Source organism: Oryx dammah, unplaced genomic scaffold (assembly GCF_014754425.2).
Source record: "Oryx dammah isolate SB20612 unplaced genomic scaffold, SCBI_Odam_1.1 HiC_scaffold_25, whole genome shotgun sequence".
In the NCBI taxonomy this organism is placed as follows: Eukaryota; Metazoa; Chordata; class Mammalia; order Artiodactyla; family Bovidae; genus Oryx; species Oryx dammah.
In genome coordinates, this window is record NW_024070209.1 from 26,185,038 (window position 1) to 26,205,851 (window position 20,814).

General features: G+C 36.1%; 1 protein-coding gene across 5 annotated transcripts in view; it reads right to left on the reverse strand.

Moving 5' to 3' along the window:
* Positions 1–20,814, reverse strand: part of PREPL (prolyl endopeptidase like) — a 37,670-nt gene that overhangs the window by 16,667 nt on the left and 189 nt on the right. The window contains exons 2-8 of one of the 5 annotated variants that reach the window (XM_040224721.1): positions 18,969–19,507; positions 8,513–8,635; positions 7,158–7,224; positions 5,081–5,287; positions 3,201–3,336; positions 836–1,052; positions 19–204 (exon numbers count right to left, since the gene is read on the reverse strand). In XM_040224721.1, coding sequence (XP_040080655.1) covers positions 19–204; positions 836–1,052; positions 3,201–3,336; positions 5,081–5,287; positions 7,158–7,224; positions 8,513–8,635; positions 18,969–19,187 — 1,155 coding nt within the window. In that variant the 5' untranslated portion in view covers positions 19,188–19,507. The remainder of the gene's footprint in view (positions 1–18; positions 205–835; positions 1,053–3,200; positions 3,337–5,080; positions 5,288–7,157; positions 7,225–8,512; positions 8,636–18,968; positions 19,508–20,814) is intronic. The other 4 variants (XM_040224722.1, XM_040224726.1, XM_040224723.1 and 1 more) reach the window with 4 other exon arrangements.

The window sequence follows — 20,814 nt, forward strand, 5'->3', positions numbered from 1 at the left end:
TTTGAAAATTAAACATACCTTTAGAGACCGAACTGAATCGTCAGCCAGACCAATCACGTTAACATAAAGTAAATTGCTATGCTTCAGGAAGAGAACACAATGATCCTTAAACATGTCCAAGTCTACAACTTTGGTATTTCTCTTCATCGTGAAAAACAAATCCCAATTCATAATAGCAGGGGTATCAGCTGCTGTTCTCATTAGCTGTGTGGAAAAAAATTAGACGAGATCTAGGTATCAGAAATGATGACTACAGCATCCAGAGATGAAACCACTGAAAACCAGACCTTATTAGTCTGCAGTGTTTATGAAGAGCTGAAGAAACTTAACTCTGCATCAGGGCTGAAGTGTGAACATCACCTTATGAATGAGCCCTGGCTAGCCTGCTGGGTGGGTATGATGCAGTGCTTAGCTGATGGTCAAGCCCTGAGAGCCAGTGGGGCCTTGGTGAGGCCTCGGCCCCTTGACTGTGGGGCCATCACTGAGCCTAGCTGAGACCAGCAGAGGAACTGCCTGAGATCAGTCCAAACTGATCTGAAAATCTCGTTTATAAAAGTTTGAAAAGTTTGTTAAGCCACTAAGTTTGGCTTTGATGACTAACATTATTTAGGATAGGGAATGTTTTCCTTTGCTAACCTTTTTGGGTATAGTAAAATATGAAGAGGTATATTAGCTCTGAGGGAAGAGAAATGGGATTGGTTATATACAGGAAGATAGCATCAGTATTTAATGACCCAAAGCTTATGCAACAATAAACTCCTAGAGCAAGAAATGTTGATGTTACTGTAACACTTCCTAACAGCCTAAATGGGGACCACGAAAATACAGGATTTACCTTGAATTCTGTAGGCTCGCCAACATTAGTGAGAATGTATAACTCATCATCTCTATGTTCCACATAGTAAAGGACCCCATGGATTCGCTTCTGGATAAGTACTGGAGGGTCCCAAGGGCTCAGGCCATCTATCAACCACACCTCAGAAGTGGTCTTGCTCATGATATTCATGGTGAGAAAACGACTGTCTTTTGTAAGATAAAGGAAGACAAAAAAACTATGCAGCAAAGAGAGGGAGAGAGAGAGAGAGGAAAATCCAATAAATTTCAAACGCAAGCTATCATTGCTAATGATAATTTCTCACTGGTATTGAGTGTATATATTAATTTCTAATGCACACAGAAAAGAAAAACTCCTTAGTGAAATCCTGCTTGTAAAAACTGGCTATTATTTTTTCTCATTTCCTCCTCAAAGGCATTCAAAATAATTTTTCTCTATTTTATTATGAATATTTTTCAAAACTCACCACTAAGATTCTATACCTGCTAACATTTTGCTATATTTCCTTTATCACATATTTATGTATCTTTCAATTCATCTTTTAAAAAAGATGCATTTCAAGGTAAACTACAGACATCATTTAACACTCAATCACATTAATAGATTACAGGGGTTTTTGCTGAGAAGAGGAAATAAACTTCCTGGAGAAGATATGTAATTGTAAGGAAGAAAAGAGACAGAATTTTCTTTGTTTTTCCTTTGAATGCATGTTGGATATCCTTTTTTCCTACTCTCCCAGTTTTTATAACTAAACAAACAACAGGAATAAAAACCCTCACAATCTCACTAAACTAAAACATTTTTTAGATTTTAATTTTTCTATTTTTCCTTCCAGGGCTTATTTGTATTTTATACATGTCTTTAAATAGATATAATTAAAATACAGATGCACTTTTGGATTCTGCATTTCTTACTACACATATTATCATCTTTCCCCACATTAGTTATACAGTTTATGATCATTATTTTTAATGGCTTCTTAATATCCTATTAAGTTGAATTATCATAATTCTTAAATACTTAGCTATTTCATTGTAATAAATATAAAAGGGAACATATCATAAAGATAGTTTCCTTCTCCATAACTTTTATAATTATTTCCTTAGGATGAATTCTTAGTAATAGAAATACTATTTTAATGATTAAGAGTATTTTTATGACTCAATAAATCAAAGACTATCCCAAGAGCATTATACTAATTCATACTGACACACTGGATGCCTTTAAATATTGCATCTACATTTCCTTATTATGAAAGTAATTCATGAAAATACTAAGAAATATAAAGACAGATGGTAAGTTTTAGTTGCAAGACAGAAAATAGTCTATAATGAAAGTCACTGGTATAATGTAATAAATTACTAGCATAAACTGTCATTTCCAAAAGACAATCTTGACAAACGACACATAAAATAGTGGGATCATAGGAATAGTTCTAGTAAATTCTCATTAATAGAATCCTCATCAGAAAAAAAAGCAATGACAGTGTTACTGGATCAAGGATGTTAGTTCTGCGGGCTGGAATAATTTCTCCAGACCTCAAGTTCTTTATATGAACTTGGGGTTGTACAAGATTTTCTTTAAGGTCCTTGTCAGGTCTGAGATTTTATTAAGTGAAGGGTGAATTTTCTTGTTTGGGGTATCAATTTTACACTCATAGATTGGTTTTTAAAGCTCATTTTTTTTCCTCTTGCAAAATCTGTTGAGACATTGTCCAAATCATACTGTTAAATTATGTATGAGGTGACAGGACCCTGGTGTTAAGAAATAATTTCTTATAAATCATTTGGAAAAGTACATCTGGGTAAGAGTTAAGGAACTTTGCCAGATAAACTTATTATCATTTCCTTTCCAGCCTGGTTAAGTGGTAATATAAGTCCTGAAGCAAAAAGAATTAGCTTTAAGGAGGAAATACCAGATTACTGGGGAAAGTAAAATTTAAAGACCAAAGTATATCATGGCTCAAAGCAAAGCAATTTAAATTTTAGATAATCTACATGAAATAAATAGTGAATTCTGTGTAACTGATATGGTTAATCTAGTTATGACCTACAAGAGATTCTAAGTGCTGCATGACAGTGCTATTTAAGTGTTAAACTAAGAACTCCTCTCGTGTCAGTACAGAGAGGATGTTAGTAATTCAGCACCTATAGTCTAATGATATATCTGTGTTCACTCTGAAGTTTGAATATAACTAGTTTCCAATTTTGAATCTAAATCACTTATAAAAGAATGCTTTGCTCACCTTTAGCCTTATTATATCTGATTCCAGCCAAAATCAATGTTTTAACTCAGCCAAGACCAGCACTTTAGATAACCAGAGAAATATGCTGAAAATAAAGACTTAATTGAATTGTTCTAGTACCTTGGGTCTTTTTCTGTGTAAAAACGTTCATTACGTTTGTTATCACCAAAAGTGGCTCGATATACATCATGACAGCGAAGGTTCCTCTGGAAGGTGTAGAATAAAACATCTTCATCTTCTTCATCCTTTACCCATTCTAAAAGAAAATAATTAAAGAATTATATATGGCCACCTATTTACAGTTAAAAAAAAAAAGGCACAGTGCATTCTGAGTGTCAAACAGAAGAGATGTGTAAGTTTATCTCTGGCAATCTAAATCTAACACAGGTTTGATTATATCTAACCCTGTTATTTCCAAAGAATAAGATACTACTACATCAATTCTAAGTTTTGTAGTTATCAGTTTCAAGGTACTCAAGTTTCTAAATAAGAGTTGAACATTCAATATTTAGGAAAGTCTTTGGTAAAGTCACATCTGCTTTCAGCAGATCGATTATGTTTAAATTTCACGCTCTTGTGCTTACATGGTTGGTTGTGTCTGACTCTTTGTAACCCCATGGACTACAGCCCACCAGGCTTCTCTGTCCATGGGATTCTCCAGACAAGAATACTGGAGTGGCTTGTCCTGTCCTCCTCCAGGGGATCTTCCCAACTCAGGGATCAAACCCGGGTCTCTTGCACTGCAGGTGGTTTCTTTACCATCTGAGACACCTGGGAAGCCCATATTTAAGTTTGCCGAAATACTGGATCACTTCCTCTCATGCCTAAATGTTTTTGTATGTTTTCAAGTGACAGTTTATCTCAAACTAAGCTTAAAAAAAAAAAAAATCTTATTTTTTAATTGGTGGAAAATTGCTTTATAATTTTGTGTTGGTTTCTGCTGTATAAAAATACGAATCAGTCATATGCTGGTGTTTTCTAGATCCTACCGGAAGCTGTAAATTAAAGTATTCATACAATTACATCATGACTGCCACCTGGCTGATAGTGACTGAAAGACATCATTGTATAATATGCATTCTGATTTTAGAGGTTAAAATGTAAAAGAGGTATGTCTTAGAAAAAATTCGATAGGATATAATTTTAATTCATTGTAAAAGCATTTCTTTATTGAACAATGGGGAAATTTATGGCAGAAAATGAAAGGGAGGATAAAGTCTGTGTATGTATATATATAAATACACACATACACACATATATATAATCACTCAATGAAAAATGATAAAATTTAAAGTTGGTTGTACTGGTAAAAATATCATAACTTTAATGATGAATAAGTTAGTTCAGGGAACTCCCTGGTCATCCAGTGATTAGGACTTGGCGCTTTCACTGCCAGGGTGAGGTTCAATCCCTAGTCAGGGAACTAAGATCCCGCAAGCTGTGCGGTCGAAAAAACAAACAAACAAAAAGTTAATTCATCTTGTTCCAGAGTTCCTTGGTAGAGACCCCAGTGCAATATGCTACAATGGCTGGACAAGATGATGTGAAATTAAAAAAATACCCCAGCCTAAAGTTGAATAAAATATTAAGATGTAATTTATATGTGAACATGTACTCTAAGTAATAGCAAAGAATATTATTACTGACACATTACTGATAAGGAGCCTGGTGGGCTGCAGTTTACAGGGTTGCAAAGATTCGGACATGACTGAAGTGACTTAGCATGCATGCACTGATATATATTACTGATACATTAACATACACTGAGCAACCTAGACTCTGATTATAATACTTTTAAAAACATGGACATGGATTTGGATATTTAACTAAAGAAGGGAAGGTCTCCTGGTTAAGAGGCACAGAGGAAGGTACGGAGTCCACAGGGATAAACAGATCAGGCATTCATCTTCTGATTCATTCATGTGGGCAAATAAAAATGTCTCAAAAGTGTAGACAATTCTCTTGCTGTTGTCTTTTCAATGTTTTAGTTGGTGTCTTACCAAAACTAGACACATTTGGGAAAGAAGCTTCCATTACAGGTTGATCACTGAGCTTCACAACTATACAAGTAGATGCTTCAGAATCCTCAGTTCTTATCTTGGCAGCTACATACTTTTCATCAGGAGCAACTCTGATACAGTCAATGAAGGGCTGCTCTAATTTAAGTTCCTCCAAATTGAACAAAACTTCATAGTTATCATTGTCTGCTGCATAAAGAAAAAAGTAGAGGAGATAATTCCATAAGATATACTTATAATTTTTTAAAAACTATATTTCAGTGTTTTAGAGTAGCATTCCCCTTCTGTAAGATGCTACATTATGGCTTCCTTCAGCATTGACAGTAGCTTGATATGTGCAGAAAATGGCATTTGTTATTTAATATTACAATATCCTATTCAGTATGACTCTATGCATCAGCCTATGTGATGTTACTTGATACAGTTAGTCTAATATTTATAGACCATATAGAACCTAGAAAAGTAAGAAACTGTGACACTAAGTAATCTATGTTGTGCCTAGCATAGTAACTTGGATTTGGTAGAGGCTCAAAAAATGCTGGTTCTCACATCCATTTTCTCTGCCAAAGCTTCTGAGTATTAAGTATTAATTCTAGTTTAGGCAAACCCAGATATTAAAAGCTAGTCATTTAAAATAAAGGTAAAAATCAATAATCAAAACCTATTTTTTATATCTTTGAAAATCAATACCAGCCTTTCAGGCAGCATGTACAGGGGGTGAGTAGGCCAACCACTGGCCCTTCTGTCCTGGGAGTACACACGGACCACCACACCAGCACACCCCATATCAGGGGGATAATGCCCACATATGTTGAGGAAAGCAGCAGCAAGCATACAAACTAAAAGCAGCCCTTAATTTCCGACAAGATAGAGTAGGAGAAGGACTTGAGTTCACTTCCTCTCATGAAAACACCAAAATCACAACTAACTGTTGAACAACCACTGACCAAAAAGACTGGAACCTATCAAAAAAACATAGTTTACATCCAAAGACAACGAAGAAGCTACAATGAGACAGTCAGGGGTAGGGGTAGGGGAACGCTTTCATGATATAATCAAATCCCAACCATTGGGTGGACAAGCCACAAACTGGAAAAATAATTATATCACAAAGGCTCTCCCACAGGAGTGAGAGTTCCAAGTCCCATGGCAGGCTCCCCAGCCTGAGGGTTTGGCATTGGAAGGAGCCTCCAGAGCATTTGGCTTTGAAGGCCAGTGGGGGCCTGAACAAACCATAAATGCTGGAAGGTATGTGGAGAAAAAGGAACCCTCCTACACTGTTCATGGGAATGTAAATTGGTACAACCACTACAGAGAACAGTATGGAGGTTCCTTAAAAAACAAAAAACAGAACTACCATATGATCCAGCAATCCCCTTGGGCATATATCCAGAGAAAACCGTAATTCAAAAAGATACACGAACCCCAGTGTTCACTGCAGTGCTCTTTATAATAGCCGAGACTCAAAGCAACCTAAATGGCCAGTTACAGGGGAATGGATAAAGATGTACAGATATAGATACACAATGGAATATTACTTGGCCATCTTTTTGACACAATGCCATTTGCAGCAACATGGATGGACCTAGAGATTGTCATACTAAGTAAGTCAGATAGAAAAAGTTTTATATGACATCACTTAATATGTGGAATCTAAAAAAAAGGATACAAAGAAACTTACTTGCAAAAGATAAACACACTCACAGACTTTGAAAACAAACTTACGATACCAAAGGGTAAATGTAGAGGCGAGGGATAAATTAGGATTTGGGATTAACATATACACTGCTATATATAAAACAGATAATCAACAAGGATCTAATGTATAGCACAGGGAACTCTACTCAATATGTTGTCATAACTTATATGGGAAAAGAATCTGAAGAATGGATATATGTATGTATGTAACTGAATCACTTTACAGTACATATGAGACTAATAACTGTGAATCAACTATACTGCAACAGAAAATACAAATTTAAAAAAATACCAAATTTCTCATGAAAAACGTGAAATCGGAAAAATCAAGTGTTTCTTAAAAAGGAAAACTGTACAGTACCTTCTTCATCTTTGGAACGAACCAAGCAGCAGCCCTCTTGATAATAAACGAAACCACCATGTTTAATCTGACAATGTAAAGAAACAAATGGTTTATTTAATAATAACAATAATTTATCCACTAGTTTAAACACAATTTAATTAATTGCTTAATGGTCTGACTATTCAAGATGAAGAAATGAGATCTTTTATAAAAGCAGACCTGTTGAAGTCTATGAATGAACATAGAAAAAATATTAAATGGATATAAATATATAATACAGTGATCAAGATATGGTTTCCATATGTTTACAATCATTGGAGGCATTTCTAATACATGAATGAAAGAAACAAAGAGAATGCAAAACAAAACCTATGTCAGTTCTCATGAATGTACGAACCACGTTAGCTTTATTTTTGGAACATCTGACAATTAACAGACATCAAGTGGCATCGTTAAGATAAACCAAAATTATGCAGATGCGAAAACCATGACTTAAGACTAGCCTGAAAACCCAGTCAATACCTTTCTGAATCTTACCCTCTGTAGAGGTGACAGATAAAAGCAATTTGAGAGAGAGAAAGACCATAACCAATACATGAATCATGCTGTTGTCTAATTCCTACATATTAAATGCAACTGATCGACTGATATGATATTAGGCAGCTTAAGACATTTACTACCTGCTAGTTAATGGTGTAATTTGATCTGGAATTCCTGATTCTTTGTTGTTCGGCCACTAAGTCATGTCAGGCTCTCTGTAGCTCCATGGACTGTATTGCTATTTTCATTCTACTATGTATGCAATTTTCACTCATAAGCTGTGGTTCTGTTTTCCATTCTTATCAAAAAATTTTTCAAAAAAAAAATTCAACATGTATGTTCAGTCAGTTTCAACTGAATATTTATGAGTGTGGTAAACACAAAATGGTCAAGCAAATACTTGGCTTTCATGATATTAAACTGTTCAAAGTGAATTTTCTTTTATTAAGAAAAAAAGTATAGCTAGAACAATCAAATACTTTTCAAATAATGAAGCACTGACTTAGTTTCACTTGAACTTCTCACTAGAATTATTTAAAAAAATTTAAAAGTAGAATTGGTTGTTTCCAAAAACCAAAATTAATATAATACGCTTGGAAATTCATCTTGGCTTTGATCTTTACAATTTATTTAAAGGATCATAATTAGCTTATTCTTTGTTCTTTAAGTTTTTCAGCGCATATTAAAGGCCAAAATCAGTCTAATTTGGATGTGGGCTTATGTTTATAAACCATAAACATTATAAGGTATTAATTAAAAAAAATAATAAGGTATTTCATTTGTATCCCAACTGGTAATATAAGGTTTAAAAGAATAGAGATAAGATACCTTACCTCTGCATTGATGATTTCGTATTCTTCTTGTGGCTGTGTTTCTAGTTTTGCTCTCACTTTTTCAAACGCATCCATGTTTTCTGAAAGGGGTTTTTCGTTTCCCTGTTTACTAGACAGAAAATTCTGGAAAAAAGTTTTATCAGTATGATCATAATATTTCAATTAGAAAAAAAAACCTTTCACCTTTTAAAGATAGTTCTTATTTCCTTCTCATGCAAATACAACATTAGATGTATACCTATGAAATAAACTGCGCTTCACAGATCTTATATATTGTCATAAGTTTAATAAGTCATTTCCTCCTTTTCACTTAAAAATGTAAAGAAAGAAAATGAGGTTGATACTTAATGACTACAGAAGGAAATGGCACCCCACTCCAGTATTCTTGCCTGGGAAATTCCACAGACAGAGGAGCCTGGCTGGCTACAGTCCACGGGGTCGCAGAGTTGGACACGACTGAGCGCACATGGACACGTTACTTTAAATGTGTGAGTCCTGAAGAGGCAGAGGTACTAAGAAGTGCTGAGGAGTGTTCAGAAATACTATGGGAAAGCAATAAATGAAATCCTATGAACACATTTAATAGCCAGGTGTGAAAAGCAGAAGTCTGCTGAATTTTATAAAGTACTAAAAGACCTCCTAAAATGAGAAATAAGTCAAAGGCAGAGGAAGACATTAACATTATCAATAAATGTTCATTATTATTTTATTCACAGCAAGAGTCATGATAAGAAGTTTTCGTTACTTTCTATCTTCACTGGCCATAATTTTCTTCTCTTGTGGGGATAAGGAATCCTCCAAATAGAACTGTTTATCAGATTAAACAGTGAATTAAGGCTTTATAAAACAGAACTTCTCTTTTGAGATAAGGAATAAGATAATATATTCATCTTAAAAAAGGAAGAATAAGGAAAAATAATGGAAAATTAGTGAGTAGAGATACAGGTGAAAGCTAAATAAAGCACTCTGTGTCTTATTAGGCGTCCCCAATAAGCTAAGAGCTTAAGTTGATGTCTGCTGAGCACATAAATATCATATGAATTATTAACATTTGGGTAAGGCAAAAATCTCAGTTCTCAAATTAAAAAAAGGGTTCAATAATTCAATACACCATGAGTTTGCCTTGCTTAAGGAAAAGAATTCTAGTCGAGATTTTCAATGTCACCTTTCTGCCAAAGATGACAACTGTACAGTGATTTGTGCCAGAGGGGCACTAAGCCTTTGGTAAGGACCTCCAACAGCTGGTTAATATGTATTGCACAAGTGTGTCTATGATACTTTACCAACAGTGTGGCGAATGTAAGTGATATAGTCTATATCACAAAGAGTTTATAATCTAAAATTAAACACAAGACTAAAATAGAAAAATCACCAAAGCAAATTAAATGGAAAATTAATCATTTTCACAAAGTTTTAAGACTTTTTGGGATGCTTTATGATTTGGATTAGATTCACATTAGCTATAATGGTCGTTAACCAAGTTATTTACTCTCTACTTCAATAATATAATTAATATGCTTGAGTAACACATTCAAATACTAGAGGCTCCTATGTTTACCTTTTTTTTTTTTAAAGTATCTCTACAAAATCTAGTGTTGATCGTTAGTGAGGCAAAATATCTATACCAATAGATTCCTATTATCACCTAAAGCATGAAACAGATCACTAGAAATCCTTCTTGAAACTACAATTTAGTGATTAGTTAGTTCAGTCGCTCAGTCGTGTCCAACTCTTTGCAACCCCATGAATTGCAGCACGCCAGGCCTCCCTGTCTATCACCAACTCCCGAAGATTACCCAAACTCATGTCCATCGAGTCGGTGATGCCATCCAGCCATCTCATCCTCTGTCGTCCCCTTCTCCTCCTGCCCACAATCCCTCCAAGCATCAGGGTCTTTTCCAATGAGTTAACTCTTCGCATGAGGTATAGGAGCTGATTTATTTCCAGATATATGCTTATCTGTTCTGTTAATTCCTATTATAATTAGAGGCAGGAGAGCTACAAAGAGAGTACCTCTTTCTACTACCTTGCAAACCAAACCAGGAGCCGGGCTCTGCCACTTTTCAACACTGGTTCTTTCTTATTGAGAGCCGTGGCTAATGCAGGACTAAAGGCAACAAGGCTGGGCCCAATACCTATCCTCCTATACTTACCTTACAGTCTTTTTTTTTTCTGTGTTACAAATCCAAATAAACTGAGTTTATCTGAACCAAAAAACCCTGAAATCAACAGGATTTTGAACTGCCTTAATAAAGTAGAAGTAGAGTTCAAACATTTTGTAAATGATTCCTCAAAAGGAAATACTCGCAGGGAAACTGAGATTTTATATAATATTCACAAAGTACTCCAAGTTGGTTTTGGTTTAAGTTCTGTCCTCAACAATACTCACTGGATGTTCCAAGCTTTCATTTCAGTGCTAGCTAGCATTATCATTAGGGTATGCAGCTAAACCTATCGATTTTAGCCAAGTATCTTAATACATTAATAGTTCATTGGTTTTAAGGGCATAAACTGCCTAATGGAGCTGAGCTGAGGAGAGCTTTAACTTTAAATTTTAAGAGCTTACATGTACAGTGTCACTTCATTAATGGAAAAAAGAACCAGTCTTCCTCATCTTCTGGGTGGCCTACTACAAAACCATTTTAATAATGAAAACTCTTAAGATAGAAAAATGGAATATGTAAACTTTATTACAGCAACATCATTGAACTCTAAAGACAGAAAAATCACACAACAGAAGAAAGAACACTGGGTAGCTTTGAGTAAAGATGGTGCCATTAACAAATGGCTAATTCCAAGTCTGGGACAGGGAGAGTAAAAAGTAGGCTTAGGATGTTTTGTGTGAGAAAGCAAGAAGTGTTCAAAGGTTTATGGAGATGTGTGAAAAGAACATAAGGGCCAGTTTGAGGGGGTTCCTACTAGCCACATTTAGGGCAGTTTGAGCATCAAAAATAATAATGACTGAAAATGATTACTTTAAAAACTCACAATAATTTAAAAAGAAGTAAAAATCAAAACACACACCAAACTAAAATAAAAAAATAAAAAGACTACAAAAAGGGGAAAAACTTTTTTACAGAATAATACTAGCTAATAAATGTAGAAAGAATAACAGAAATAGAAAAACATTAGCAACCCCCACTGAAACAAGTGATTAGGGTAAAGATTACCATGGTTATTAAATTCATTAGGTGAAATGATACTGGGTAGTAAAATATTTGCACAAAGTATTACCCTACATTCTACTTAGTAATTGCAAAGGGATTAATGCCCCTTAACAATGGAGAGAACTAGCAATTATCACCTTTATTGAAATTATTAAGCTTAGCTTATGAACAGTGGGACAAGCTGACATTATGAGTCCCCTGAAATAATGCAATATGGAGAATTTCAATTTAAGACAGAAAAAGAGAAGAGTAAACCTAAGGAAAGTAGAAGAAAGGAAATAAATGTTTCAATGAAATTGATAAAGAAACTAAAGAAAGGACCAACAAAATAGAAAAAGTTGGTTCTTTTAAAAATGTGCTAAGAAAGACATGGGAGGCCTGGACAGGAAGGCCCAGGACAATGAGGCCTGGAGTGCTGCAGTCCAAGGGGTTGCAGAGTCGGACACAACTTAGCGACTAAACAAGAAGAAAGACATGTATAAAACTTGACTTAAAAAGACAAAAATATTAGAAATGAAAAAGATGGCATAATTACAGATATAACAAAGATTTTTAAAAATTACAATAAAGTTCTTTATGCTAATACATTTGAAAATATGATAAAATGGATACTTTTTCAGAAAATAAATTAGCAAAACTGATTCAAACAGAAGAGCTGTATAAGCCAATAACTATCAAAGAAATTGATAACTAAGTGTCCCTTTATAAAACAGACACAAAACCCAGGTAAGTTCAAGGGTAGCTTTCTCAAATCCTCCTCTCATATATTAACTATTTATGGAAAAAAAAAGGCCAACTATATAAAACCATGCCATTAATTTTATCAGGCTAATATAACCCTGACACTAAAACTAGACAGTGACAATATAAGACAATGGAAATCAATCTTACTATAAAATATGGATTGAAAAAACTCTAAAATAAAAGATCAGTGTATTTTAAAAAAACACAAAACAAAAACAAAATCCTATGTGAGCAACTCTTCAGAGTGAAAAGATGGTTCAACACTAGAAAAATCTATCAATGTAATCACATATAAAGGAAATATATCTTAGGCCCATTTCGATTAATGCAGAAAAAACTTAGAAAATAATTGATACACTTAAAAATCATAAAAATCTTAAACTGCCTTAAGAAACATCCCTGTGTTGTTTTAGGCAGACCTATACTAAGCATCTGTTCATGAGGTCGCAAACACGTTCACTTTCATACTAAGCATCTGTGAAACCCTTTGCAAGACTTGTCTCCTATGTTCCTTGCTTCTAATTCCTCTTTATGAGCCCAGTAAGATTTTTGCTCTTCTCATTCCAGTGACTGCTCTTGTCAAGGTCACTGATGACCCCTACATCAAGAAGTACCGATGCTAATTCTAGGTAATCACAGTACTTAGCTATCAGCATTGTCACTCAGTTGATCACTTCCACCTCCTAAAAACACTTCACTTGGCTTCCAGGCTTCACTTCACTTCACAATGCTTGCCTTCTATTTCACTGGCCCTTCTCAGTCTCTTCAGCTAGTTCCTACTCAACTCCTTGGCTCTTAACATCAAAATGCCCTGGACCACTTTTTTTTATCTGTAGTCTGCACTAATTCCCTTGGTGATCTCATACAGTCTTATGATGCTAAACAGTAAATGCTGTTGATTTTCTAGGACTCCTAAATTTATATCTCTGGCCTGATCCTTTTCTCTGAACAAATTTGTTATACCCAACTGACTACAATACTCATTATTTTCTACTTGGACTTCTAACAAGTATTAAAAAAAAAAAATGTCCAGCACTGAATATCCAATGTCCCCATTTTCCCTCTCCCCACAAAAATCTCCTGTTCTTTACACAATTGTTCCTATCTTCATAAATGACCACTGTCTTTCCAGCCACTCACCCTTAAAAGTTTTAGTTTTGTCTTTCTCTCTAGCAACCAGTGATGTGCACATCTTGTCAATTCTACTTTTAAGATATATCTCTCACGTCTCACACCTTTACTATTCTGGTGATACCAGTATCATTTCTCTTTGGATTACTGCAAGAGCCAAAATGCTCTGTTTCTGCCTCTGCTTTCCAGTCTGTTTTCAACGAAGAAACTAGAGTGAACCTAAAGTCAGACCATATTACTCCTTCACTCAAAATCCAACCCAAAGTTTTCCCATCTTGTTAAAGAGGAAAACGGAAAATCCTTATGATGGTCTAGAGTCCTGAAGAATTCTGCCCCATTACAAATTTTGCTGACCTCATCTGCTACTACACTCCTCCATGTCTACTGACTCTGAGCCACACTGGGGTCCTTCATGTTTTTTGACCATGTCAAGCTTGCTTCCACCTCACTTTTTTAGAACTTACTGCCCTATGCCCAAACACCCACTTAAAGCTATTGCTCAAATGTAGTCTTTTTTCTCAGTTAGGCCTGCCCTGACCGCTCAACCAAAATAAGAATTATTCCTAGCCCCAAATGGTTTATTTAACCTTTGTCCTATTTTATTTTTCATTGTACCTATTTTCTCTGATATACTATTTATTCATCTACTTCTTTCTTCTTCCTCTTTCCCTAGGGAAATGAGATAAGGACTAGATCTTGCAAGGTCTTGAGGAACATGATTAGGAAAATGGGAGTTTATGTGTTAAGAGCTTCTGGGGACTTCCCTGGTGGTCCAGTGGTTAAGATTCCACACTCTCAATGCAGAAGGCCTGGGTCCATTTTTGGTCAGGGAACTAAGATCTCTCATGCTGCACGGTGTTGCCAAAAAATAAATGGAAATACAAAGACACTAATTTCTTAAAAAAAAAAAAAAAAAAAGAACTTCTGGAAGGGTTTTTAAGCTGTGGAGTGACATGATTTAATTTATCTTTTAAGATCACTCTTCCAATTGTATGAAAATGGGTTAGATGAGAAGAAGGCAAGCAAAGAACCTGCTTAGGTGGCTTCAACCAGTGACCCAGATGAAAGATGACTGACTGATAATGGTAGAGATAGAGAATACGGACAGATTCACCATGTATTTTGGAGGTTAATGTGTTTCTGAAAGCATGTCAGACATGATGGTATATATGATTTGAGGTATATGAATATTTTATTAGAAAGAATATAACAAACACATCAGACTGATGACTGTTATTCCTTGGGATGAGACAAGTCAGTTAAGCGAAAATAATTAAGTAAATACTAGCCCAGGTGGTATTGTGATATGGTAAAAATCAGGAAGCTAGGTATACACTGTTAATGGATGCGATGGCAGGTTAATGTTTTCCCACATTTTGGCTTGAACAACTGCGTATAGAGCAACGAGACAAAGAAGAGCTGAGTCAAGGTTGGGAGAGTTGAAGCTCAACTGTGGATAGTTTGAGAAGTCAGTAAGATGTCCAATTAGAGATTAATTCTGTGCACCTCACAGGTGGATCTGGGATGAAGATAATAACTGCTATGATACTAAATCCAAGGGAATGGATAAAATTACTTAGGAAGAAATTAAAGAGAGAAAAAAAGCGCCAGAACCAAAGTCTGAGAAACTTCAAAGTTGAGAAGTCATATGGAAGAAAAGTCAGAAAAGGAGATTGAGGAGGGTTGTTTTGTAAGGTAGGAAAAGGAAAGCCAGGAAAACGTGGACTCATGAGGCCAAAAGAGTGTTTCAAGGAGGGGACTGGTCAAGGATGTCAAATGTGCTGAGAGCTTCTCTAAGAGGAGGAAAGGGAAGTGCCTACTGGGCTGAAATATGTTACATCTTTGGCAACAATGATGGGTTTTAGTGGGGGATAGGAGCCATACTCCAGAAGGTTAAAGAATAAATGGAACATGGAGGAAAAAACCCAATAAAGAATTGGCACCTATAATGCAGTCCCACTCTGTGAACTATTATCAAAAAAGAAAAAAAAACTATTGTGAGACTACAATTTTGTTTTCTGGCTTTCCCAAGTTTTGAACCTTCAAAACCAGTGATTCCCACAAATCACAGATCACTAATGCCAGTGAAGGAAATATCTGTCAACCTATCTTAGTGACTACTATAAGAACTGCTAATGCATATTGTAGAAAGAGTCAATGGACGAATGTTTAACCTTTTTCCCCCCTTATTTGGTTTTCTTTTTGTATGTCAAATGATCAAAGATTTCAGGAATTATTTCTGTAGGCAGAGCAGAACAGGATGATGTGAAAGATGAAGAAATGGGGTATCTGGTTTGATGCTAGCCTTCGAATATTACTAGTTGGTGCATGAGTGTAATGGAGTAAGTTCATCTTGCCATCTGGCTCATGTTAAATGGAAAGTCACAATACCTGCCAGAAAGAGCTTCAGAAATGAATGAATTCAGTGAGGTTTAGGTCAGCAACATTTGATCACAAGTGTGTCTAGTTCCTAAATGCAGATCTGCCATACTGGGAATTTCAGAACTGCTTGAGGAACTTAAGAGAGAAAAACAGACCCCCAGGCCTCAGCCAGTAGATCCTGACCCAGCAGATGTGGGGTGAGATCCAAGAGTTTGTATTTCTGAAACGTTTCCCAGGATTTCTGATACAAAGCCAAACTGCAGGAGTTGGTACTATAGAGTTCCCAAACATATAGATAGTTGTTGGTAAGTTAACAAGGTAGAGATATAAAATAATGAAATTTTAGCATTTGGAGGACTTTTAGAGAGCACCAACTTGAAACTCCCCCCCTTTATTTCCAGTCAGACAGTCAAGGCTACAGCTCTTCTTTCTGGCATTTTTATTACAGACTTCCCTCCCTTACTCTTTAGTTAACTTATCTAAACAAGTCTTTAAGTAAATATATTTTAATTTGCCTGCTGCTGCTAAGTCGCTTCAGTCGTGTCCGACTCTGTGCGACCCTAGAGACAGCAGCCCACCAGGCTCCCCTGTCCCTGGGATTCTCCAGGCAAGAACACTGGAGTGGGTTGCCATTTCCTTCTCCAATGCACGACAGTGAAAAGTGAAAGTGAAGTTGCTCAGTCGTGTCTGACTCAGCGACCCCATGGACTGCAGCCCACCAGGCTCCTCCGTTCATGGGATTTTCCAGGCAAGAGTACTGGAGTGGGGTGCCATTGCCTTCTCCTTAGTTAACTTATCTAAACAAGTCTTTAAGTAAATATATTTTAATTTGCCTAAAAGGCACTAATTACTTTTTCTACTTTGCTGTTCCCATTTGTTGTTGTTTCTTAGCTGCTAAGTTGTGTCTGACTCTTTTGTGACCCTACAGACTGTAGCCTTCAGGCTCTGTCCATGGGATTCCCCGGGTAAGAATACTGGAGCGGGTTGCTATTTCCTTCTCCAGGTTGTTCCCAGAAGAGTAGACAAAGTTGAAACTGGGTGAATGCTTACTTAGCTGTGCATTTTTGACTACAGATCTCTTCACAGCTTCCCCAGGTCCCAGTGATCATAAAGGACAGGGACTACAGCTCTCAGATCATATAATTTCTCACAGAAGGAATGGGTGATGTATGACATGTGAAAGCCAGACCATTACCAGGTGAAGGAATTATTAAGCCACTGAGGCAGGTTAAAGCTTCCAGACAACAGGGTTCTATGAAAGAGGACTGAAAAGTTGCTTCAGCGACAAGTAGAGGGAAAAAATAGTCCAACTCCTGCATAGGGTGTGAGCTAATCTTACAGCTGTCACTCTGAGGGTAATTCCTGCCTACTATTTATAAATTGAGACTAAGGATAAAAGCACAAGATAACAAAATGTTCCAGATACAATTCAAAATATAATGATATAAATGTCTAAAATGTGTCCAATAGGTAAAGTTTTAAAGTTTACCTTTGTCAAGTAGGACATGTGTGCAAATACAAACGCAAAGGGTAAAAATGAAATAAAAGACACTGAAAATTTGAGTAAAAAAGGAAAGTGCTAAACTAAACTAAGATGCTATAAAAAGAAAAATTTGGATGACCGAAATGTAAAGAGTAGAAGTCTAGGACTAAGATTAAAAAGTTGAAAGCAAACAACAATAAAAATGCCCCATAATAAATAAATATGAGCTAATGAAAGAACAAAAATGAAACAAAAACCCAGAAGAACTGAGTAAGATTAAAAATCATTTTTATAAACAGAAGAAGCTGCTCAAGTGTCTATCAACAGATGAACAGATAAATAAAATATGGTTTATAATCAGCCACTAAAAGGAACAAATTTCCCATATATGCTACAATATGGGTGAACTTTGAAAACAATGTAAGTGAAATAAACCAAACACAAAAGGACAAATATTATATAATTCCAATTATATGAATTATCTAACATGGGCAAATTATAGAGACATAAAGTAGGTTAAAGGTTTCCATGGTTCAGGAAAGGCAGGCGTGGGGAATTCTAGGTATATTTTTTTCAGGTGACCACAGGATTTTGGAAATAGTGATAACAGCTATTCAACACTGTGATGTAATTAATGTCATGGAATTATACACTTAAAATGGTTAAAATGGAAAATTTTGTTACATATACTCTACTACAATAAAAAAATCAAAAGAGACTAAAAATATTAGTATGAAAGTAGAAATTAAAATACGAAAATAACAAAATATGCTAAAATATTGCAAGAATATCACTATTAAATGCAATTTAAGGAACCTAAGGACATAGCAAGTATGCGGTAGGGGAGGTTATGTCAAAGGGGCAACAGCACCAGCTGCTTAACTCAAATAACTAGGATGAGCACATAACCTGCCAACCTAAGGCACTTCTGGGAGGAAAGAGGACACTGTCAATAACTACAAATGGACAATAGTTGTAGACTGAGACTGTCGGAGGCAACAGAGGAAATGTGCTCATTCTACATACAAGGGCAATAGGTCCTCAAGGTTGAGGTCATGCTTGGGGTCTGGCCAGAGTGCAATAGCCCGAAAGCATCTTCTAGAGGAATACAGTGGTCAAGAATGCAAATCCTTTTTTCAATTTTTAACAGAGAAGTAGCACAATTAAGTGGTTTTCACTAACGTTTACTGATTTCGGATTCATAAAACAATCAGCATATTATTAGATTTTATTAAGAGTTATTATAACAGTCCAGGAACTTTAGAAGGCAAATTATACTTTGAGCTGCACTGGTAGCACAGGAAGGAATTCCTAAGGTGAATCATTTTTTATAAATGTACATTTTTACATATTACATTAGAGCTCTATAAATATATATGTATATATTCTTTTATACTTACATATGACTACAGACAACTGAGTCTGACCATTTAAAAAATCAAACTAGATTTACTGAAAAAATTAGTAACTGATCTCCTACCCATTCTTTATTTTTAAGCTAAAATTAATATTAAAGGCCTACACAGAGGTTAATTTAAACAGTCCATACCTTACATAAGAAGTTCCGACTTGGGATGTTTCTTGCTAACTCTGAGATCCTGGGTTTATTCTGCAGACACTTGGTTAGGTGATATTTTTTCAATTTTATTCTATTGAAATAATGATCAGCGAAGTTACAGTGATTCAAGTGCTCTTTCTGCATGCATTTCCCAAGGTGAGGAATACTATACTTCAAAGCTTGGAGAAACAATTTGCTCTTCTGCTGCATGGTATCAAAGTCCCTGGTTTACGCTCCCTTATGGGCTGCCAGCACATGAATGATTTTCAGAGGAATGACTGTACAGCAGTGGGTTCTCAGAGCATCTAAGCTCTGCAGTTCTTAACTTTCCCCTTTGGGGCTGTGTACCCCTCAGGTTACAAATAACTGCAGACAGCTGATAACTCAGGTTAAAAGTATTGAAAACTTGTACAAGTTAGTTTCATTCAAGTCATACTTCTTGGCAGATGTGACTTAAATGTCTCTTTAGTAAGGTCAATCTTATCAGGCTCAAACTATGCAGCACTGATTCTGGTACACACATGGGCAAACTAAAAAAAAAAAAACAAAAACGAAAAAACAAAATAAAAATCTGCAATAAATACAAAGACTTAATGGGGGCATCTCAGGAACTCTGAGGGCTTTTAAAGGCAAACTGACTTCGATTTTACATAATTCAGATCTTATCTTTTATGTGTATTGGGTTGGTCAAAAAGTTCCTTCCAGTTTTTCACAAGATGTTATGGAGAAACCTAAATTAACTTTTTGGCCAACGCAATATATGCAGGATGAACTGGAAAAGACTAATTACTGAATAAAGGCAGAGAAGGGATTAGTGTTTATTGTTTCCTACATGCCAGATGCTTTTATATACTTGATCTAATTTAAACTTCATAGGAACCTGATACAGTAGCTATTATGTGGATCTTACAGGTGAGCAAACTGTGGCTCAGGGAGGTTTAAGCAACTACCCCAGGTCACCTCTACAGAAAGTGATAGAAAAATGTCTATCTGCAAATAAAAACAACTGGACTTTGATGTTAAAGCTCTTTAGTTGCAAAAAACACTTCAGGATGCACACAGGAAATGTGATGCCATCCGTCTTCTGTTGGAAAGCCCGTTCTGTTTTAACCTATCTAGCAAGGTAAGTGAGGCTAATGAGTAGTTAAGTCAGAGAAACCTGGGTTCAGGTCTTCACTCCGGCACTTAGCACCTGTGCTTAGCTTCCTCCTGTGTAAAACAGAGATAATAGTAACACCACTAACTATTCTAAGAATGAAACAGTAAGTTATGTTTAACCCTTAATCAAGTGCCTGGAACGCAGTAACCACTCAGTAACCCTTGGCTACTATTTTTTGGATAGGAAATATCTAGATATGTTGCACACTGTTGAATGTTATCATGAAAGTCTTCCACAAAATGTTTCTGGGTAGCAAAGGGAAAATACTGCGTCAGCTTTACCACAGCTCGGATCTGCTACGAAGTAGCAAAAATAAAGGAGAGTTGAAGTAGGGAATGAGCAGCCGATACCAGCAAAAACAAAGAAATTAAGTAAAGTATGAGAAAATAAAAGAAAGGCTCTAAATGACTACATCCCTGCCGGCAGCCTCCATCCATCCATCTTCCACCCGCAGGGAGAAGACAGCAGGTTAACGATGGGGGTAGGGCAGACACACGGGTGTTCCTGGGAGAACCTATTCGTTTTCCCTGTGCATCCGAGGTGAGAGAGTGGTACCATGTGTCACGCAATTAAGTGACATCGGTCAAAAAGCTAGGACTAAAGGACTGAGGGATGGCTGGATGGGGAGAGGAAGAGGTGAAGGGACGAGACCCCCCAGCCTACGCCCCCCAATACGTA